Genomic DNA, 24,793 nt, shown 5'->3' on the forward strand with positions numbered 1-24,793 from the left:
ATCGCAGACAGGGCGGTGGTCTGTCTTATCTGTGGTCTTGCACCCTCTGCCCTTTCCGTGCTTTGTTCCCAACACCTCCATGTTTCAGCATGGTGCATGCAGCCCACGAGCGACCCCCTTCTCGTGAAACTCCCAAAATCCAAAATCACTGCTCACCTTCACTCATTCGTTGCTCTTTTTTTTTCCTGCCTGTGAAACCGACTTCCACATTCTCTTCAATCTCATTATTTTCTCCAGGTCTTCAAGACAGCTGTTCACAATCTCAGATCATTCCCCATTCAAAACTATGATGAAAAAATGCACCTCATACTCTAAAGTTTCCACAATGGGCAACTGACTTTAAGCATCAATGCAAGTTCAGTGAAGATGAGTACAGGTCAGGGCTGCCAGAAGATGCGACCACAACTGATTGTTTCCCAGGTCGTGGCATTACTCACAGAGGATTACGTGGTTAACGCCCCCCAAAATATCCAAGTACTCGAGTTTCTTAAGATACAATTTTTGCGATCATCCAAAAACACTTGTGCATGCCAAAAGTCTCAGCAACATGAGTCTCCAGAAACCTCAGCACTCCTGACAGGCAATAATGGCTGGCTTTATGTTATGAGTTTATTGAATTGTTCAAAGCAGATCCAGCCAATCTTCTCAATAATTTTGTGGCAAGCGGTGACTAAATGTGGCTTCACCATTGGGATACTGCACCAATTTGAAATACATCCAGTGAAAGCACAAGGAATCAGGAACACCCCAATCCTAAACTCACCAATAGCGAAAAAAGATCATGCACCATCAAGGATAGAAATGATCGGCTATTAAGGATACATATCGAGTTCTGTTGGCCAAAGATCAACACGTTTTTTCATGAGAACGTACCAGTGCACAAGCTCCAGGTTGTGTAAACTACGATCCATGACTGTGGCTTCAAGCAGCTGGATCACCTCACATACAACAGGGTCCTGTTGACTCTCAACTCTTAATACAACACATAAGCTCTCAACAGGATCCTCTCATCTCCTCTTCCTGTTGAGGCTGGAGTGCACCAAGGCAGTGTCTTCATCAACCATCTTTTGGATGCTCCAGAAAAATCTTCCCAATGTCTTTGCTGATGACTCCACTCTCTGCTGCAGCCCCCCCTATCCTGGCTATATCAGCAGGGACAGCCTCTTCCCTCTCTGTAAACCTTGATAAATTAGGAGATTGTCCAACACTTGGAATATATTTAAACCCTGACAAATCCCACACATTCACCATGTCTCTCTGAAAGCATCGTCTGGTGAACCCTCCCATCGACTTCCTCAACAAACTACTTCAGAGAATTCAGTCACACATCAGCAATAATCTTTCTTGGGCAAACCACATCTCAAAGTTGGCCTCCAAAGCCAGCCATCATATATGCATCCTCCATTAAACAGCCTTTCCATGGCAAATCTGACCTTTTAAAAGCTTACAAGGCCTTAATCTGCGGCTGGGTGTCGTACTGCTCTGCCCTTCGGGCTGGTGCCTCTGCCTCACACCTTGCATTTTTTTATGCCATGGTAAACAAGGCATTCAAAAATCACTGGACTCTCCTACAATGAAGGTCTCTGAGCCTGTTACTCTTGTGTCACAGACAGGTTGGTGACCTCTCTGTCTTCTACTGCCTCCTTCTTGGCCTTGCACCCCCTACCCTTTTGTACTATCTCCCCTCCAACCTCCACCTCCAAGGTTTCTCTCGAGTGCAAACAGTCTAGTAGTAGCCTACTCTTGGTGAAACTCCACAAAATGCAGACTCACTGCTCACCTCCACTCATTAACCTCTGCCATTTTTGAAGATGGATGGAGGTTACTGTTTTCACCCCTTTCTGTTTGTTTGTTTGTTTGTTTGTTTGTGAACAGTATTACGGAAAAAAAACTCCTCGACGGATTTCGACGAAACTTGGTGCGGGGGTTGGGTCTGGTCCAAGGATCATGCCATTAGATTTTGCACTTGGACCAAAGTCCAATATGGCCGCTAAGGCGGCCATTTTGAAAAAAAATTGATTTTTTTTTTTTTTGCATTTCTACATGTTTTAAGTGATTTCCAACCTCCCCCCCCCACAAAAAAAATTGTTAGAGAAAAAAAAAATTTTTGCAACTTTTTTTTCAACAAAATTTCGATTTCTTTTTTTTGCATTTCTGCATGTTTTAAGTGATTTCCAACCCCCCCCAAAAGAAATTGTTGGAGAAAAAAAATATTTTTGCAACTTTTTTTTCAACAAAATTTCGATTTCTTTTTTTTTGCATTTCCGCATGTTTTACGTGATTTTCAATCCCCCCCCCCCAAAAAAAAATTGTTGGAGAAAAAAATTTTTGCAACTTTTTTTTCAACAAAATTTCGATTTTTTTTTTTTTGCATTTCTACATGTTTTAAGTGATTTCCAACCCCCCCACCCCAAAAAAAAATTGTTAGAGAAAAAAAAAATTTTTGCAACTTTTTTTTCAACAATATTTCGATTTCTTTTTTTTTGCATTTCTACATGTTTTAAGTGATTTCCAACCCCCCCTCCCCCAAATGTTGGAGAAAAGAACGATAACTGTCAGCACTGTTGACATATTTAATGAATAAGATATAAGGTTCACTTGAGTGACCCAGCAGTATTGGCGGCTGAGGTTTTGCACTCTACCGAGTGCTCCCCCTCGAGTTTGGTCCTGTTTTCTCTCACATGTGGAAGAAATCTCTTCAGTTTATTCAAACTCAATCTTCCTTCTGGGACTTCATTATGGCTGTTCACCACCACTTCAGGTCACCCCCCCCCCAACCATACTCATTCTGTGTTCAACAATTCATTAACCCTCCCCAAGCCTACGTCTTACTTTCCAGGTTGTGTTCCCCCCACCCAACTCTTTCACCCTCCTTTTCCGCTCTATTTAATTCATTGTTTACCCTGCCTGTACTCACTGTGTTTGAGCTTGCATTAACCTTGTTCACCTACTTTGTCACCCCCCCCCCTCTTCCCCTTGATCCCATTATTCCTCCAAATATCCCTCTGTTGGCATCTTTCCTCCCTTTCCACGATGTTATTTTGTTGTCACCTTCTGGTCCATTCTGTGTTCCAACTCTTCCACGGACCTCCACAATTTGCATGCAAAAATACCAGAGCAACTGAGATGAAGCCGATGGTCAGGTCAGGTTTGTGAGTGTGTGCCAGCGCAGTGCGTCGCCATGTGCATCTTCCACCGATACTCCAGGGGCATCCGTCTAGCCATCCCCCAGGCAGATGCCTGGCCCATCGCCATCTTCTTGAGAAGCAGATTAACCTGCTGCAACCACGAGGCATGTGGTCTGGTTCTTGGCCACCTCCATTCACGAGGCGCTCGCTGAGAGAATCTGTTGAGCAGGATTACCGTCATGAAAATGAGCCACTTGTGCATGCAGTTGCAGCTGACACTCACCGACTCTGCAGGTAACAAATCTCGTCTGGGTCTCTCTCAGCAAATGCTCGTTGGACACAAAGTCTGTCCAGCGATAGCCAAGGATTCTCTGAAGAGATCTGGTCTCTGTCTTAGATCCTCAGAAAGGAGTTAAGTCTCCGTCTCAGATCCTTGGTCAGAGCTCAAGTCTCACACCTGCAGAGAAAGACGAGAAGCAGCAAGGACTTAAAGGCTCGACTTTCGTCCTCCTGCATAGGTGCCGACAGCACCACACCCCATATACCAATGAATCCATGACTCCCCAGGTCCGACCCAGATGTTTATTGACCTCTGGCGCACAACATGCGGAGACATGAATATCACTGCCAAGAAAAGTGAATCTCTCTGTGACCTCAACATCCTTGCCACAAGAATTCAATATGTCATTGAAAGCCTGGGTCATAGTTTTCGCCAAAGAGACCTGTAATCCCTGCGGGTCCATCTCCTCATTCAACGCTGGAAGGTCCCCTTGAAGGATATCCACAGTCTCCACAAAGATAACTGCATCCTCTGCAAAATCAAGGTCAGACATCTTGACATTCCCAAACAATACACCACAGCTTGATGTCACTGACATCCTTCCCAGAATCCAGTCCATACAAGCACTGAAAAGTGTGGGGGCCAGGACACACTGCTGATGAACTCCAGTAACAACTGGAAATAAGTCAGAGATGCAAATACTACACCTCACAGCACCCGGTTATAGTTCCGAAATGAGATTTATCAGTTTTAGTGGCACCCCACAAAGACTGAGAATCCTCCAGCATGCATCCCTATTCACTGAATCTACCACTTTGCAGAGATCAACACAGGCTGCAAGCATCCCCTGCTGAAACTCTCCCCTGCATTCGGTGAGGACCAGAAGAACAAGGTTACGGTCAATCGTTGATCTCTTTGGTGCAAATCCTGACTGCTCTCGGTGCTGGTGTTCATGCAGATGGTGGCAAACCCTTTCAATTATCATCCAAGCAAAGACCTTGCCCAACACTGAGAGCAGCCCCCTCAGTAGTTGTTGCAATCCTCACAATCACTTTTTCCTTTCTGAAAAGGGACAACAAGGCCCCTCTTCCAGTCAGTTGGGATGATGCCTGTGCTTTAAACAGGGCACAGAACTGCATGCAATGTCATGAGTAAAGCATTTCAACCAGGCTTGAGAAGTTCAGCATGGATGCCACAGATCCCAGGAGCTTCACCCCATTTCAACCGGTTCACCACAGCCTGCGTTTCCACAAACGAACGTGGTTCACAGTTGATTGGATGGTCAGTAAAAGGGATAGTTACATCCCTGACATCCAACTCAATAGCTGGTGGGTCAGTCTGGTCCAACCACTCAAAGTAACGAGCCCTTCGGGCCTTCACTTATGAAATGGGCAAAATAGCTGATGGGTGATCTGAAAACTTCTATTTCATTCTATTTACTTTTATTTTTCTATTTTATAAATATAAACAGTTTGAAGGTATTTAAGTTAAAGGTCCAGAGAATCAGAAAATCTAGTTGGGTTTAAGAAATAGATATGACTTCACTTAACACTTAATCATTGTTCTTTTCTTGAAAGGAATATTTTAATGTTATTTGGTGCCTTTTTGCGCTGATTGGCCCCGACCCCCAAAACACACTCGATTGGCCCTGCCCCTCCCATGACGTCATCTTGATATCAGGTTCATACACCTCCAGTCTCACAGCACCTTCTACATAATGATTTTGACTATTGTCATAATCTGGGAATTATTGATCAAATTCACTTTCGAACGAGTCTGAAGCGAGTTTTTTTTTCCGTATGTAGCCTGTGTCTGATTGGCTGCATCATTTTTCAGGAAGCATGGCTGTGCCGGTGATGCAATGCCCCCTGTTACCAGTAAGTTGGTGCTCATTTTGCCAACCTCAGAAGGATGACAGACTGAGTCCACCTACCTGGTGGTAATTAAACAACACAACAGGGGCTTGAACTCAAGACCCTAATATCTTTTGCCAACCACCTAACCGTAAAGCCAACACCAAGCTCTGAAGCGAGTTATGTGGCCATTATACATTGTGTGCAGACAATCTTTCCTGTGATCAAGTCATGGCAGTTTACCTGGAATTTTTAAGGGCGGTACCTGATGGGTTTGCTTTTTTTTTAAACTGTAAGACCTCAAAAAATTCTTGAATTAAAAAACACGTTCAGTTCTATGTTTATTACTTACGAAATCTAAAGATTTCGTAAGTATATTGATGACTTCCGTCATTGTTTGTGTGTTTGTGTGTGTGTGTGTGTGTGTGTGTGTGTGTGTTTGTTTGTTTGTGTGTTTGTTTGTAGGCACGATAACTCGAGAACGGAAGAAGCTCCCAATGTCAAATTACACCATGTGATTCAGGAGGGTGATGCCTAGCGCTGATTAGATTTTGGTCAAAATCGGTCAAAGGTCAAGGTCACAGTGAGGTCAAACATCCCAAAAATGATAACTCGAGAACGGAAGAAGCTACCAATGTCAAATTACACCACGTGATTCAGGAGGGTGGTGGCTAGCGCTGATTAAATTTTGGTCAAAATCGGTCAAAGTGAGGTCAAACATTCGATTTTTGATGGTTTGGTACAGAATCATCGTATAAACTTCTGGTTTGTGCCGCTACCTTCTCCAGAGACCGCTTTTATTAGACAAGGTCAGAGGTCAAGTTGATGATTTCGTAAGTACCAGTCTGTGACTGCTTGTTATTTTATTAATGAATACAATCACATTCAAAAATATTTTTTTTTTTCATCTTTGGACCTTTCGAGATACACTAGATTGAAATAAAAATGTTGCAGTCTTGGACAATTGTATTATCTTGTTAGAAAGTTTTGAATGGTTCTCATATATCCTGTTAAACTCTTTTTTGTTTTCTCCCTATTCTCCCATATAACTCTACTTCCCATTTTCACAACCTCTTATCCAACCCTCTCCCCTCCCCCCTGGCCACCACCCCTGTACAGGAGTGAGGCTCATGGGCACAAGGTGGCTTTCTTAATTCAACTTACTGCATACCCACCCAAGGGCCAAACCATGCACCACCATCTTTACATATGAAATGAAAAATGTAAATAACATTTGTGGGAAGTCAAACCGTTTGATGACACTCAAGGGATGACACAGTGATCCCCAGGTAGTTATTTCGTTAGTATTCGTGCAGTCAGAACTTCCCCTCAAGCCTAATGGGTTAACGGGACGAAGTGCGTTGCGTGGATCTTATAGCTCGGTCTAATTGTAGAACCATCTGCCATTCAATCCTGATTTTCATTCCAACCATTTCCTTTCATCCATGATACAAATCAAAGCAGGCACCACACCCAGGCCGCCACCCTACGAGACATGAGGCACATGGCGCACCCTTTCATTCGAATCTGCGCGCTGATTTACAACGTGTCTCACCTTGCTCAACCTCCGCTCACCAGAAGCACCACCTCGACCACTAACATCTCCCTCACAGAGGAAAAAAATCACCCCGCGCCTCCACGAATCTCTGCATTGATGCAGTTTGCCACTAAACAAGCGTGCTGCGCAACCCAGGCCAATCGTACCATGAGGTGCGGGGACGGGCCAAGCACATTAACAGCACCAACCACAGCTCGCCGGGGGTGCCCCGAACAGGCATGCGGGACTGACACAGCCCTCGTCAAGTCACCAGAACACAGCCCAGGACTTCAGTGAAAGGCTCCTGGCCGCGTCGCGCTGGACGTGCGAATGAGGCCGCTTTCGGCCCCAGAATCTGGCAGGGCGGGGCCGGGATCCAATGGAAGGACACGATTCGGATGACGGCACGTCGCCGCCCCACACTTCGCCAGGGGCTTATAAAAGGCAGATCGTGAAGCCGTCCGCCCTCTCTCTCCTCCCTCTCGCATGCCTGCCTCACACTGTCTCCGCATGTTTGCCGCGCCCACTGCTCCGCCCTCTCTTCACTGCACCTCGTTATCTGCTTGTCGCTGCAGCTGTACTTGGGGTTGGTGTGCGACAGATGTTCTGGACCAATGCAAAACATACGTTTCCACGAGCCCTGGCAAAGTGATCAAGAAAGAGAAAATGCGCCAACTCTTAAGGTGGAATCACTCAAGCGGAGCGTCCCCCAAAGCGTACTGGGTTGCGCAGTCGACCGACTGCGCCACGTATTAAAAGGCCATTAGTTCTCACCTGCTCTCCTTCTTTCTGGCTATTTAATCTTCATTGGGTCTGTGCGTGTGTATGTGGCGCCTGTCCTAGATTAAATTAACGTCGTAGAAGATATAATGGGATAAGTATGCTCTGTGTCTGCATTTGTAAATTGATTGCCTTTTGTTGCAACCCACAAATTCCTTGCTAAACTTGCTGGACATAATAATAAACCCCATTCACTGTGCCACATACCTTTCCTTGCCTGATTGTAAATAAATGCTTTGTATGGAAATGTTCCCAGCTCGCTTTTGTCTTTTCCTTCATTGGTCCAGCATTCGTCTGGGATCCAAGGTCCAAAAGGGCCTTAAAAATGAAGTTACCTGTCATGGAAAGATATACTTTGCAGGCCACTTTTTTTTGCAAGTTCAGACCCTTAGGGAACAGAATCCAGAGGCCTGCTCTGCCCGAGGAATTGCAAAATTGGAAAAAAAAAATTGCATTTTTTTACCACTACTACCCTCAAATCGAAACTCGCCTCTCGTGAAAAAATGAAAAATGCAGAATGATAAAGTTAGGGTAATTTTAATGGAAATAGTACTAAACTTGGCACATTAATAGAACATAACATCCTGAAAATTGCCACTATACTTTTGACATAAAATTCCCAAGATGGCCGCCATTTTTTTCAAGATGGCCGCCATTTTTTCCAAGATAGGACAATATGTTTGACCATGGATATCAATCTTCCATTACACGTTGAGTATTATTCAAATTGTTTCTTTGCTTTGTGTTTGTTATAAAACCATTGCATGGTTTACACTATTAGGGAGTGCAATACAATGTATTGGGGCTTGTTTCTCGTGTCAAATCTGTTATCCTCCCAATGTTGACCCAAACGATTTAGCACATATATTAAAAAGGTATTGCGAAGTTTTGAGTTTCTCATATGTCTGTGACCCTCAGATAAATAATTTGGAAATATACATAAATACGGCCCTTATCTTCTAAAATACTTATTTTTTTCTCAACAAAAATACCCATAGTTAAAAGAAAATTCATAGAATATTTGACATGTCAAATGATTAAATTATTTTATTTTATTTAAAAATCATGTACACAACTAATATCAGGCTGGATATTTAAGATAACATTTTCATTGTCTTGTTTAAATAAAGTAATAAAAATATTACAAAATGCATTTTGAAACAATGAATACTCCCTCTCTTCCAAATTGGCATACTAGCAGACGACAACACTGAAGCAGATCTCCACAGCAAAAGGTACGTATGTTGTTATGGTATGCATGAAACCACATTGGAATGTTGCATAATATATGTGCAAGTGACCATGTTATCAATTAAACAAAACATACCCATAATAGTAGGGCGGCTAAGGCAGTGGTATGTGCATTTTGTGTTAAAAGCATGAAACTTGGCACACTTACACATTGACCCATACCTTAAAAAATTAGATATAGAACCCACTTGCCACAGACCAATTCGAGGCCTGGTTACATGTAAAAGTTTTAGGTGGAATAGCATTTATACATTAAATAATAAGATTAATTAATTTAATATAAAATACTTCTGCCTAAAATATTATGTCAGCTAATTAACTATTCTGAATGCAATACTTAAATAATGCCAAAAACATTAGGATTTTTGGTTCCCATGGCAACAGAATTACAAGCATTTTAATCGTCGACTTACCGTCCTTGTACAAATATAACCCTCCCATTATTTTTCCTAAGATGCACATTAATAACATATATGAAAATGAAATTTTTGTTTTAGTCCGTTTGATGATGCTACTAATAATTATTTGTTGACATGCAAGTAGCACAGGAAGTGCACCTGCTCCGGTGGTAAATAACCAGGTCATCACTGTAGCCACCTTTAAATGACTGTTTGGCGATCACTTTTCAGAAGAAGGTGAGTAATGCTACATTCATATCGCAGATTATATACTTCTGCATTCATAATGATAAAAAATACAATCAAAACATGTAAAGAAACGATATAATGGCAAATGAAACCTATCATCAATTTGGAAATCCCCCCACTCAAATTTTGACAAATGTACTACTTTCTACAAGACATGTTATACATGTTATATATATTGTGAACCTGAGATGAACTATGCCCCAAATCCTAATTTATTTAAATACATATCAAGTTAATGAGATTAATAAAACAAATGGTAAATCTCAACATTCATCTAGTTCTCTAGAATGTCAGGTCACTTAGGCCTAAGTCACATTTGCTTTACGGCGAGGATATGGCGGCCGTACGCCCTCCGAATTGACAGAAACGTGCGGCGGCCGCAGAGTTTCTGAGGTGGCCTCAGGGTGGCCCTACACCATTTGGCTATATTTTACAGGCCGCAAGGTCGCCGTGGAATTATAATGCAGAGTTATAACTTTTTTCATTTCAACGTTCGCCGTAGCAATTCGACAAGCCGAAACAAAAGAACTGGTAAAAAAAAATTAACCCTTCGTTACCGTCCATCTGGCCGCACATTCACCTCAGGGCCCCCCTGCAGTTGCCTTGTGGGCACCTTGCGTCTGCCTTGAAAATTCTATGGCCGCCGCAGGAACGCCCTAAGGTCACCCTGCAACATCAAATCAAAGACCGTATGGCAACCCCACGTTTTCGGTCTCACAATTTATAAATACGTCGTGCAGCTCCCCGAAAAATAAAAACATATGTGACTGTTACATTGTGTGACCGTGGAAATACTGCGGCCACCGTATAATTGCTCATGGCCATAGATTTTGGAGACCCCACGGCCGCCGTGGCAAATGTGACCTAGGCCTTAGTGCAAGGGAGCAGTCCTTATTTAGATGTGCATACTTGTTCTTGCTTTAGAAGAAAGTGTCTTATTACAAGTGGCTGTACATGTAATATTTTTGAGATACAAAGATATTCTTGTATTATTCTAGACTGCAACCTTTTGTAGATATTTGTTTCTTCCACAGATTATCTGGCATGGTGGAGTAGACTGAATAAATCATGGAACCAGAACACACAAGGCAGAAAAGATCCCGATCTGACACAGATTATTCCAGATGTCTAATTTGTCAGCATGTATCAGAAACTGTGGCGGTCCAACAATTAACGCCACTGGGTTATCCAGCACTTCTTAACGCTGTCACTAAACGAATGGATGAAGTAGCTTTTAGATTGGAACGAGACATTATAGATGAACATAACTTTATGCTACATGGACCAAAAATGCATGGAAAATGTCGTAACAGTTATACAAACCGAAAGACAGTTGAACAGAAAATACGAAATGTTAAGAGTACTGTGAACAATTGTGACGAATCAAGCTCTAGTTCCAACACAGCACATATGGGAACAAGATCAAGTTCTGAGCAACCTATCCGATACAAGCACCCGTGTTTCATTTGTTGCAAAGAGCGAAATAAAAAGGGCGATTGGAAGCTCTTGCTCATCACAGATCTAGAAGGGCATAAACCGATTCAACAGAAAGCAAGAAGCCTTCATGATGAAGTCATGCTGAAGAGATTACATATGTTTGATAGTGGTAGCATTGACATAGTTGCAGCAGATTTTCACTATCACCACTCTTGCATGACAACTTACATGAACAAGAGGATCACTGGCGCAAAACAGCAAGCTGAGAATGATCCATATAATGATGCATTTGAAAAACTGATTTCCGAGATAGAAGCACCCCGAATTCTTGAGAATAAGGTATTCTATATTACAACCCTACGAAATCAGTACAGGACTAAATACGTTCTGTTATCCTCAGTGCCTACATCTTGAGTGGCTGTGATACAGTCAGCTATCCATTCCAAAAAGGAAAGAAGCGGGCTTTCAAATGTGCTGTAGACAATCCAGAAAAGCTTCTTCCACTCGCTCAGTATGGCAAACCTGGCGAGAACTTTGTCCTTGATGTATTGACTGATGTCATTGAAGCTGCTAGATTCTTCTTTCTGGCCCTCTATACACAATCTGATTTCCTGGGTAGTCTGGATGTCCTGCGTGCACACATTTTCGCTACCAAAAAATGTGACCTCAGATGCCTGCCTCCTACAGAGGATGCATTTTACCTTCACTTACTACGAAGTCTTCACCAAATGGCTGTGTGTCAGAGTGCACATTTTGAAACCAGTACAGTAGTACAGCCAATAGCAACTGCATTCGGCAGAGAAATCAGGAATGGCAAACTGGTGCCAATAATGATGACAAAGGATCCAAAGCCAAGAGCTGTACAGGAAAAGTTCTGTAAATGCAAGAAGAGCAATCGGCAGAGAAATCAGGAATGGCAAACTGGTGCCAATAATGATGACAAAGGATCCCAAGCCAAGAGATGTACAGGAAAAGTTCTGTCAATGCAAGAAGAGCAACTGTCTTCGGAGCTGCCTGTGCGTCGAGCCAACTCTAAATGTGTTTTTGCTTGCCTTTGCATGAGCGACTCACTGAAATGTGGACGCGTTGAAGCAAACCTCTTGATTCCTGATGAGAACTAAATAATGAACTAGTCAGTGGAATATTCATTTTCATTGATGAGTGCAACATGATACATGTCAAATTTTGCAAGACTTTTAAAAAGATGTAATTTTACTAAGTGTCATGTGAAACTATTTGTATTTATTATATTAGAGATGGTCACATCATAAAAGACACAAAAAGAACTCATGTTGTGCATTTATAATCGAATCTGTGGTGAGAACAGACATTTCGTCAGAAATTGACAGCCATTTTGAAAAAAATGGTCGCCATATTGAATTTTTCATTAAATTTAATAGTGTTTTCTTATCCAACTTTCAAAGGTCGAATAGTACATATATCAAGCAAGTAACACAATTCTGAAAATGTTTCTTTACGGACCAAATTATCATCAGTCATGCAAAATGGCAGCCATCTTCGAAAGATCCAGCCACAATACATTGGGTTTTTTGACGCCAATAAAAGAGTAAACCAAGCAATGGTTTCGTAACAAACACAAAACACTTGAATAATTGCAATAACTCAGAATATAATGAACATAGATATCTATGAGAAAATATGGCATCCATATTGGAAAATGGCAGCCATCTTAGAAATATAGCAGCCATTTTGAAAACCTTTAGTCAAATTTATAGTGAATACTTTAAAGGATGTTATGTTCTATTAATGTGCCAAGTTTAGTACTATTTTAATTAAAATTACCCAAACTTTATCCTGCATTTTTTCAATTTTTCACGAGAGGCGATTTTTTATTTGAGGGTAGTAGTGGTAAAAAATGCATTTTTTTTCAATTTTGCAATTCCTCCGGCAGAGCAGGCCTCTGGATTCTGTTTCCTAAGAGTCTGAACTTGCAAAAAAAGTGGCCTGCAAAGTATATCTTTCCGTGATAGGTCATCTCAAATTTTGGTGCCCTGGATCCCAGACTACATGGTCCGTATCCTAGGCTCGCCAGGACGTTATCCCCCAACGATCTGTTTCCTCGCTGGTATGTCCTTGGCCATTACGCTCAGCTGCATCTGATCTGGTAAAGTGATTCAGTTTGAACAAGGCGTAGCGAAGGCATGTCCCCCAGTACTTAGATCACGTGACCATTTTTGGTAACGGGTTTCCATTAGACGGCAGACCCTAAGTCACGTGGTTGAGTTATTGGCGTTCACGGTCGATTTGCGACCTGCTGCGTCACAGAGTTATTCGTGAGCGACGGCCTGCGATTCCGGAGAGTCTGGTGGGAACCCGAGGTAGCTCCCCACCCCCCCCCCCCTTTCGTGGTCTTCTCGCCCTGACCATGGGTCCACAACTATATCTATATATATATATATATATATATATATATATATATATATATCTATATATATATATATATATATATATATATATATATATATATATATATATATATATATATATATATATACATATACATATATTCCATCAATTAAAACCTAGCAGGATGGGGGATGGCCTGGAGATATGGCATCACACACTCGCCTCTGAGCTGTCAAGCCTGGGTTTGAATCCCGGCCCAGCTAATATGGAATAGGCAAAGCCTAGAAGCGAACGTAGAATTCTTCTTACATTCACTTCTGACTTTACATAAAACTTGTTCACAACTGTATACTTGCCAAGTATACCGTGGTACGTGTAAGCACCGCACAGCTGATGGTTTTGACGCAATTTCCGGTTACTTCAGCCTGGATTCGGGATCAGCGATCAAATCATGTAAATCACGATTAAAAAATATTTTTTAATGATGCGAGAGATATCTTTACTAAAATTAACTTTGGGGAAAAAAAAAAATTGGATAAATAAATAAATAAATAAACGATCACTTCTGGTCAAGAATAAAAGAAATTAAAAGTTCCGGAAAGAGTTTCAAAAACACTCCCGGTTATGTTAAATACAAAATAAACATTTCCTGTCATGAAAAAAAATCACTTTCGGAAGTATAAAATTAACTTTGGGAAAAAAATAATTGAATAAATAAATAAACACTTCCGGTCATGATCTCCCGGCATGCATCATTCCCCATGACAAAAACCGGAAACAAAAAAACCAAAAGCAAAAAAAAAACGGAAGCAAAATGGTCAAAGCCAACGACATGGATTCACAATTGCCAGGGTATTGTGTTGTTTTTGTTGCTTCCTATTCTCTCATGTGCACGTGTTAAGTAATATTCACAAGATAGAAATAAAACCCAATCGTGTTTATACACCGCACAGCGTTTAACAACAACCGGAAGCAAAAGGTCATAGCTAATGACACAGATTCCAAATAGCCAGGGGTATTGTGTTGTTGTTGTTTCCTATTCTCTCATGTGCACGCGTTAAGTATGAAGCTCACTGCGTTCGCTATAAACGATCATCCCGGTGTTTCACAGGCAGGTCGATTCATCAATGTGTGTACCATCCCTCGAATGTGTGTTAGACTGAGCATCCCATCTACCTGCATTAGATAGTGGACGTTAAAGATCCCACGGTGTCTGTCACTAACAGTAGGCAAGCTATCACCGGCACCAGGAACAAATTCCAAATTCCTGCCCCAACATAAGGAGTGTTGTGATTGGGACTACTTGCGGCGGATGGATTGGCTCAGGTGGCGGTGCATGTTACGTGGGCCTAGTGGCATCTCCAATAAAGCTCTCAACTTTAAGGACGATGAGAAAAAAAAAATACAGCTGCAGTTTATCTCTATATTGTGCCAACAAGGCAGAGATTTGGTGAGAAGAACCATTGGTTTCTTACCTTGTCCCTGTCAAGCGAGGTCAATTGATTTTCCCTGCGAAAAAAGAACCACAATCATTTCTGCATTGGATACATCGATTACTTCATTACTGTAACTATAACACGTCAATACCAGATTTTGATTTAAACTTCAATGTGATGGCCAAATAGGAAACAATGAAACACACTGTTACAGTGGATTTGCGAATCATGTGTTGACTCATTTGGTATTCCCATCTAAGCATGTAATTAGATCAATGGTTGAAGTCCTCTATACTGTCTGTGTTGATTGTCTGCAATCTAATAAGGGTGTTATAATTCATGTATAGGAACTATAATCTCTTATAATGTTCAATTCATTCAAGGACATATAATGTTCAAGTTCAAGGAATGTATGTAAAAGCTCATCCATGAGTTTTAGATCAACGAGGGGAAGAACAAATGTACTCAAGACATAATATGGAATCAGAAGGGGTAGACAGAAGTCGAACAAAGGATCACAGACAATCTTTTCGGGAAAAATTGGAGAATCTGACACACAACTGCTGTAACGCAACAGAACAATCCAGCAGGAAAAATGGCCGAATTCTCAATTACAGGCCACTTGGGAGAACCTTCCCATTGTTCCGATCTCGAAAGACTTGATTATTTAATGACGTTTCTTTCACTGGATATCCTGAAGTCACAGGTATCCCTTTCTTCAACAGCAGGTGCTGGACTCGATCATCTCTCTCCCTTGTTACCCTCACCGAAGGAGAGGGTATTCCATTTGGGTCCATTTGTCTGTTCGCACAGAACTTTCGTGTTTTTCTCTGCAACCACTTATCAGATTAAAACAAAAGTTTTACCATTGGTGCTACTACTCATGTAGAATGTTATAATGATAATTATGATGTCGTAGGTCGCGTGGTGTGGCAGCCATGTTGGAAAAACAGAAAAATGGAAAAACAGAAAAACTTTGGACCTCTGTATCTCTGAAACCACACCAAGGAAAAAATTGAAAATTATCACATAGCAAGCACTACTCATTGCGAATGAGTGTGATTTTTGATGACGTCAAAGGTGCCTTCGTTACGACATCATAATTGCATATGTAGAATGCTACATCCGATCAGTGTGAAAATGTGTGAGGATCATCTCGGGATAAAATGGTCCACAAAATGTTTTTGACGACATCAACGGTCATGTGAATCGGCAGCCATATTGTTTATAAAAAACAAAAAAAACATTCAAAATCTTCTCTGAAATGGCTGAAATAGTTATCAATGCTGGCAGATATAAAGTGGTAGTTCTAATTATCCATCCATCCATTGCGACCATACTCTGTGCAGAGTGTTGGTGCTGCCTAAGCAGTCTCCTTGGCTATTCGACACAATCCTGGATGGGTCACCACAGTAGTGTCAAAAGGGAGGGTGTGACGCAGTAATGTGTCCCATTTCTCAAAGTCGCAATATTCGCTCTCTTACACTCACTCAAATTTCTCCTTTTCAAACTGGAGCAAATTACTGCATCAAATACCTCACTTTTGACACTACTCCCCTGCTGGGGGCTGGGCTTCACATCCCTTCCACATGATCATTTATTTAACCAAATTGTGTAGTCAAATAGAGATCCTATAAATATTTGTGTTTTATTTTCAGGAATAACTTAATTTATTCATCAATGAAAAAATAATGCAGCAGGAGCTGCTTAAAACCCCCAACCCCATTTTATATTAAACATACTTTAAACCCATAAGTTAATGTATTTATTCCATCACACATTATGTATCTTTTATCATCAAATGCTGTTAGAGCTTTCTTACGAACAGTCTCTGAGAATATTTTGTGTGTATAATTTCTAATATGATTCATCTCTTCATAAACATCCATTCTCTTCCATATACATTCAAGGTAATGTTGAAAGTTCACAGTCTTTTAATACACTATTCTTTAGAGTTTAGACCTTTAAGTATCTTTGTTGAGCAGAGGTGAAATGACAAACCTCTCATTGCTCTTGTCTGAGCATATTTTGGTACTACTCATGTACATTAAACTTATATAGTCAATAAATATTTATTTATGTTGTTTTATAAAATTGCTATGTAGCACTCATCTGTCATAAAATATTTTCCATATTCGAACCTTTTCTCAAACATGAATGCATTAAATTTTTGAGGAAGTGAGAAGCTGGATATTTTCCCAGAGTTTCCCCATTGTTCTCTTTCCTGTTTTTCATCCGGACCCAGTAATTCTGGAAAATAGACTTCTTCTGACTTCCTCAAACATGCTATATAAAATATTGCTCTCATTAAAAAATAATTTTATCCAACGAAGATAAACGAGAATTTGCTTTATGATTCAACGAAGATGAACCATCTTTCATCCAATAAAGAATATAATGACCCATCACAACATTGGTAAGTTTCATACACTATTAAACCATTAATGTAAGCCTATATAATGAATGTGTGTGTGTCTGTGTGTGTCCATGTGTGTGTATATGTGTGTGTCCAATGTCCATGTGTCTGTGTATATGCATGTATGTCTGTGTGTCTAATGTGTGTCCGTGTGTGTGTGTGTCTATGTGTATGTGTATACAAGTGTGTGTGTGTGTGTGTGTGTGTGTGGGGGTGTGTGTGTGTGTGTGTGTGTGTGTGTGTGTGTGTGTGTGTGTGTGTGTGTGTGTGTGTGTGTGTGTGTGTGTGTGTGTCTATGTGTGATTCCACTTTTCATTTGTAAAATAATTTTCTCTTTTTTTCTTTTTGTGTGTATGTCTTTTGTAATTCCTCTGAATAAAACGAACCTAAAATCTCTTCTCCTTTTAAACCATATAACTTGTAAGTTCAAGGAACTGTGGTGCAGCATTGTTCCAAACCGTCATCAAAGGCTACCCCAGGTAATTAATTATTCATCTCTCTGACTGCATCTAATATATGAGAGTTTGGATACATATATTTATCTACCAAGACGTCATACTCTGACACCTTCTTCGGTATTCACAGATGTGTCATATAATATTAATACCTGTGTATGTGTGCCCGTGTGTGTGTCCATGTGTGTGTCCACGTGTGATTCCTCTTTTCTTTTGTTAAAGAATTACTTTTCTTTTTTCTTTTTGTGTGGATGTCTTTTGTAATTCCTCTGAATAAAATGAACCTAAATTTTATTCTCCTTTTAAATCATACCAGACGACCCGTGAACCCGTTGGGTTCCCATTGTGACAGCGGTTGATAAAAAAAAAATTATTTCAAGAAAATCAAAAACAAATAGCTCCAGCGAACTATACTGTTGAGGTTGTTTGCAATAATCAAATACAGTCATGCGCTGCATAACGACGTTTCGGGCAACGACGGATTGCATATACGACGGTGGTCCCATAATCGCATATACGACAGTGATCGCATATACGACGGTTCTGCCAGCTCCATTATAATGGAGCTGAAAAATTCCTATCGCCGAGTGATGTAGCCGACGTAGCGCTGCCAGTCGTATAAAAATAGCACATACAATTATGTACAGTACATAATACTTCATAATTATTACAAACAACGACAGTGTGGCCCCATTATAATGTGATAGTTGAGGTCCATAAAATGTCATCGCGAAAAAAGCAGGGTCGTGCTAAATCGGGATTCAAGGAAATCGGCTTTCAAACTGAACCAATGTTTGCACGTTTACCTTCAAGCAAGTGAATTACCTTTGAATTGAAGAATTCCGTGAATAAATCGTTGTTGTTACAGTCTAAATTTAAAACCACAAATTTATTTTTGGTGAAGCTTTTTATGTTGTTAAAACAATCGCACTGTTCCGAAAATATAGATCACAACGGACAGGTGCTCGTTTCTACATTTACAAATTATAACATCGATGCAATGATTACGTATTTATAAAATCCAAACGCTATTTATTCATCTTTCTATAATCGATGCGAGAGGAGATTGTAAGCTGCCGCTAACAACACACATGGCAGTTATGAACAGCACAAAGGTAAAACTAACGCGTCTTCTGTCTCTGTTGGATGTGTGTTGCAATTGCCAACAGTATTCAGTACAGTAACATGCTGTACAGGTTTGTAGCCGAGGAGCAATAGGCTATACCATATAGCCAAGGTGTCTAGGTTTGTGCAAGTACGATGTTCGAAAACGAAAAAAAAAAAAAAATATATATATATATATATATATATATATATATATATATATATATAGAAATATATATATATATATATATATATATATATATATATATATATACATGATGTTCGCACAACGACAACGTCGCTTAACGACGCATTTCTCAGAACGTAACCCCATCGTTAAGTGGCGCATGACTGTAATCCCAAAGAGTACTTAACTGAATCAGGAATTGATTTTCTAATAATTTTTTCATTGCCCAATTTCAACGAAACTTGATGCTGCACACTGCAGAATGGTGAGTTAGGTGGGTCAACCATTTTTGCGCCATCTTGTACCATTATGGCTGTATTTCGGGAACATTCATACATACATAAAGGGTTTTAGTAATGTATAGATAATTTGTAAGTTCAAGGAAATGTGGTGTAACCTTTTTCGTGGAACATCGATTGTAACATCGTTTAGTGTAACCTTTTTCAAAATGAGATATCCACCTGCATATTCTTACTATATCACCATCTTTGAACTTATGCTTTCTGAGATTAATCTCTTTTTCATATTCTAATTTTTGTAAATGTAACTGATGGCTTGGATTTTGTTGAGGTATGAATTGTATTGTTGTACTTATCTACAATGTCATGAATTAAAGATAACCATTGTTTAGAACGGAGTTGAGTGAATTTTTTATATAGTCTCTCTTTTAAAGTGCAATTTAAATGCTCAATAAGACACAAACCACCGCTTTTCCTTCATTGAAGATGCTGTATCATGTAATGCCGTTATTTTAAAGAAAATTCATCAATGTTTTGTTGTAGAACTCTGTACCCTAATCAGTCCACAATTTAAGGTTTTCTCTTGCTTTTATTAAATATCTGTTGGAAGGCTAACATAAGAGTATTACCTGTTTTGCTTTTCAAAGGGACAACCATCTATTCCTCAAATCAATAACGGTTAAAGCATACTTGTACCCCTTATCATAATTGAATTCAATCAAGTCAGCGGACCAGATATAATCAACTTCTTTGGAATAAATCTTCCTTCTTTTAAACTTTATGATTATTGGTTTAGGTAATTCATCAGCTAATTGCTCTTCAATCTTAATAACATCATTACAGCCTATAAGTTTTTTGAATTTCCAAGCCCAAGTTTCAATTTAGCATGGATCATCTTCTTCACAATGAACCTATCAACTTTTTCTCTCAAGGTTGGATTTTGTATCTATGACAAATTATACATTTCTCGATTTGCTTCGTGTTTTTCTTCCAATGTCATGCTATTTCTAGAATCAATATCGTGCTTCATACATACTTCATCAACTCTGTTTTTAGGTTTAGACCAAGGTTTAGGATTGTTAGCCACATCTAATCTTTGATCCAATTTTGTTCCTGGACCACAAAGATTACCCTGGAAGACGTAATTCCCCTGGTATTCCAGTTGTTGTACATTTACTTCCTGATGAAAACTTTTGCATATCTCCCCCACGTTTTTGTTTGGAGATTAATTTACTCTTTTGAGAGCTGCACACCAAACATATCCCTTTTTGTATTATCCTATTATTTTTACTTTTAACATAAAATATATTTTTAGTGTTGGTTTTCTTTTTACATTTGAGACAATAACTCATTTATTTATGAGAAAAATTCCTACAGATTGCGAAAAACTTTTTAGTTTCCAACATGTACATTTTAATCTTGATTTTTGAAATATATATATATATATATATATATATATATATATATATATATATATATATATATATATATATATATATCTTCTTCTTCTTCTTCTTTCGGCTGCTCCCGTTCAGGGTCGCCACAGCGGATCATCCGTATGATCCGCATAGTGATTTGGCACATGTTTTACACCGGATGCCCTTCCTGACGCAACCCTGGTTGCCTCTTACGATACAGGGATATGGTACACCTAATTTAACCGGGGTATACACCGGCCCAGTACACTGGTACTCATTTCGCCGACCTCGGAAGGATGACAAGCTGAGTCAACCCCCTGGTGTATTAATTCAGTGGCCCAACGGGGCTTGAACTCAGGACCTTTTGGATCCCAAGCCGCTGCCCTAACCACTGCGCCAACACCAGGCTCTGAAATATATATATATATATATATATATATATATATATATATATATATATATATATATATATATATATATATATATATATATATATATATATATATATATATATATGTGTGTGTTTCATTTTTTCTGAAGTGCAATAATTTTATCAGCACAGGTTTGCCTTTGAACCTTTCCTATAAAAAGTGCTTCATGCAAAATCTTAGCGAAATGGGACCGTGTTAACAGGTCGCACACTTTTGAATGGTATGTTGACGTTTTTAGCAGCGTCTCGCGTCGCGAACGCTGCTCATAGAGAGCTCGGCGTTGTTCATCTTCTTCTTGTTCTTCTTTTTGTGAAGACAAAACCTTAATCTCTTGGTCTCAGCTCTTGTATAGACAAGATCTGGATCTCCTTAAATACTGAGCACATGTACGGTGCCTTTTGAGAGTGTCTATCATGAACTTTTAAATATTGTTACGAATTTGGAATTCAATTGCACACAACATACAGGTTCCCTTAGTCAGCAATGTCGATATGTTGATAGCAATACCGATATGTCGATAGCAGATACCGTTCTTCGGCTGCTGGACACGTATCAGATTGCTGACAAGATCATCGGTCTCTCATTTGATACGACTGCGTCCAACAGTGGCATGATTAGCGGAGCCTTCACCATAATTGAAACAGTCCCTTGGAAGACCTCTTCTTTGGCTGGCATGCCGACATCACATTCACGAGATGGTACTGAAGAACACTTATGAACTCCTCTTCGGCTGTTCCTCAGGTCCCGACATTCCCCTCTTCAAACGATTCCGAGGAAAATGGGACGTCTTGGACAAGACATCTGCCGGTACCCTCAGTGACGAACAACCCCTGGATGAGTGGAGCGAATCACAAAGGCTGAAGATGATAGACTTCCTCAGGAGAGTCATCCATGATGCAGCCCACCCAAGAGAGGACTATCTCGAACTTCTTCAGCTCTCTCTTCTCTACCTAGGAGGGTGGAGCGGAGATCTGCCTCGATTTAGGGCCCCTGGAGTCTACCATCAGGCGAGATGGATGGCAAAGGCTATTTATATCCTGAAGATTGCCCTGTTTTTGCAACAACTGGAGCTGACGAGTTCGGAAAAACGCGGAGTCCGACGACTGGCCCGTTTCGTCAGTCTCATTTACGTCAGATTCTGGCATGAGGCAGCTGTCCCAAACTGTGCACCAAAGAATGACCTGGAGTTCTTGGCGATTCTCCAGGTGTTTGTGGATAGAGAACTCGGGTCAACGGCAGAGAAGGCCCTCCAAAGGCACCTCTGGTACCTCTCAGAGCAAGGAGTGGCCCTAGCCTTCTTCGACGAACGAGTGTCTCCCGATGACCGGGCGGCCATGGTCAAGAACCTAAGCCATCCAGCAACCTCGAAAGCACTCAAGAGACTTGAAAAGAAGAACTTCACTCTCCCTGACGGTCTTTCCAAATTGGTAACAGGGCGAACACTTGAGGCCATTGGGATCTTTGCTGGGAGGATGGTCACTACCCATAACGTGGAAGATGTTTTGCAAGATCCACGAACTCGAGCCACCGTCCGAGGCCTGCAGGTCACCAATAATGCAGCAGAGAGAGGAGTGGCACTGATACAAAAACTCCAAGCCCGAACCGAAGACGAGCAGCAGAAGCAGTTCCTCCTCAAAGTTGTTCATCATGACCGCAAGACCGTCAAGAGAACAAAGGCTGGAGTGACTGCTAAGTTCCCTCCTGCTCCTTGAGCCCAACGATTTGATTGCCCTGCTCTACTTGCATAATTGTTCTACATTTCTTTTTCATAAATGTTTTTGTTAATTTTCAGTTCAATAAACGTTCGTTGCAATTTTTTGTCTTCTCCTCCATTTGATTTTTTCGAAGTTTCACTTGAAATGTGGAATCTTGTCCAACTGTGGGACCAGTAATTATTGACGAATCAAACCAAATATTTGCCTAAAATATTTATGGGTCATAAGAAACAAGGGGACACCCCTTCTGACAATTTTCAACAAATTTCATTTTTTTACCACCATGAGTGAAACACGCTATTATATATGTATATATATATATATATATATATATATATATATATATATATATATATATATATATATATATATTGTTGTGGTTACCAAATTCGCAAACCACCATTCAGGTCCCTTAGGTGAGGTATCTCGGCAAGTACATGTGTAGTTAGGTCCAAACCCGTTGTCTAGTGGGAATACATGTCATTTATGCGTGCTGCGACTCTTCAGGATAGCCGTTTTTCTTTTACTATCTTTATTTTGGACCAACCGCCATGATTACCACCACAACCACAACATCAACCACCAACCACAACGCCGCTTCACCACAACCGCCACGACCTTCCCGTCACACCTCGCCACCGTAGCATCGCCACCGTTCTTGCCCCGCTGTGGGTACCGGTGTTGGACTCGTGCAGGGCGCGCGTCGAACAGCGTGTACAAAATCACGGATTTTGTGCTTCAAAAACGGATCAAAAACGACACACGCCCACTTTTTGCCGTCCAATCGGTGAGCGAGGGACGATTTGGCCCCGCCTCCAGGACGATCGATATATGCAAATTTGTGGATCAAAAAGCCTTCACGCCCACTTTTTCTCGGGCCAATGGGGAGCGAGGTGAAAGGTCAAAGGGAGGGGGTCAAAGGCGAAGCTACGGGGGGATAAAAGGACCGTGTTCGTCAGTCAGGAGTGTGGAGAGTCGGAGAGTCCAGAGGCGGAGAGTGGGAGAGTCGGAGAGTGGAGAGTGGAGAGTCGGGGAGTCGAGAGGCGGAGAGTGGAGAGTCGGAGAGTCCAGAGGCGGAGAGTAGGAGAGTCGGAAGCAGAGGGTCAAGACTTCGCGGGCGGTGGAGCTGCTCGTCGTGTGCGTTGGAGTCGGAACGGAGGGGACGAGCTGTGGAAAGGCGGCGACACCAGACGAGGGGGTGCTCGCGTCGTGCAGGGAGCTGCACCCGAGGGAGGCCGACAGCGCGACCTGGCCGAGGTGGAGACGCACACCAGGGATAATAAAGATCCTCTATACCCAGAGCATCAGCAACCCCCTCCTGTTTCCCCCCGCGCTGAGATAGTGCCACCAAGGGGGCCCCTTTCCCACCCCCTACCAGACACTGCCCGCGAGGCCCGCGGGGTTGGGGCGCCATCGCCGCTCCGCGTCTCATCACCAGACGGGTAGGCGCGACCCGGTCTCGGCCTCAGGCCCGCCTCATTCTTGGGGGTATTCTTTTCCTTGGTTTTGGGTATGTGTTGTCGGCGCCGTCTGTGAGGTAGAATTGTATAAGTGTTGCCGTGTGCTTGGTAGTCGGTATTAGCTCTGCATTGTGTTTTCACTTTTACATTTGCTTGTTGTGTAAATTGCATTGTGTCTTTTCTGTGTGCATTTGGTGGAATTGTATATGTGTGCTTCCCGTGTGCCGCGAATAAATGTGCTTTTATTATTGAACTGTTTCCCGCTTCGCTTCGTCATTTCTCCCATTGAATCCTCATCTTGCTTCACGTAAAGGGTTGGTAGTGGGCTGAATACGCCCGATAATTAATCGAACCGTCGAGGTCGACGATAACACCGCTCGGTTATTCTGATAGTACGGAATGGGTCGCTTAAGTGGCCCATGTCCGAAGTCGACCTGCGGCGAGGTGCGATCGCCCGGTCTACCCTCCGCGTGGGTACTTAGGTAGGTCGAATTTGGCGAGCAACCCTATCCCACGCGGGGGCTGATTGGCTCGATCGCGGTGAGACCGAAAGGTCCACCCGTGACTGGTTCCCGGCGTTAGTCCGAGAGGGTCACGACTGGATTGTCCGTCTGGTGGGCGACGTGCCGCGATTCGAGTTACGTGGCCGTCA

The 24,793-nt window shown here is 41.5% G+C and overlaps 1 protein-coding gene across 2 annotated transcripts in view; it reads right to left on the bottom strand.

The window, feature by feature from the left end:
- LOC147034158 (CMP-N-acetylneuraminate-beta-galactosamide-alpha-2,3-sialyltransferase 2-like) overlaps positions 1 to 24,793 on the bottom strand; it is a 95,124-nt gene that overhangs the window by 15,732 nt on the left and 54,599 nt on the right. For both annotated transcript variants that reach the window (XM_085877476.1, XM_085877486.1), the window contains one exon: positions 14,756 to 14,789. In XM_085877476.1, the coding sequence (XP_085733602.1) occupies positions 14,756 to 14,789 (34 nt within the window). The remainder of the gene's footprint in view (positions 1 to 14,755; positions 14,790 to 24,793) is intronic.

Source organism: Eptatretus burgeri, chromosome 1 (assembly GCF_056783735.1).
Source record: "Eptatretus burgeri isolate ZD-2024b chromosome 1, Ebu_testis_v1, whole genome shotgun sequence".
In the NCBI taxonomy this organism is placed as follows: domain Eukaryota; kingdom Metazoa; phylum Chordata; class Myxini; order Myxiniformes; family Myxinidae; genus Eptatretus; species Eptatretus burgeri.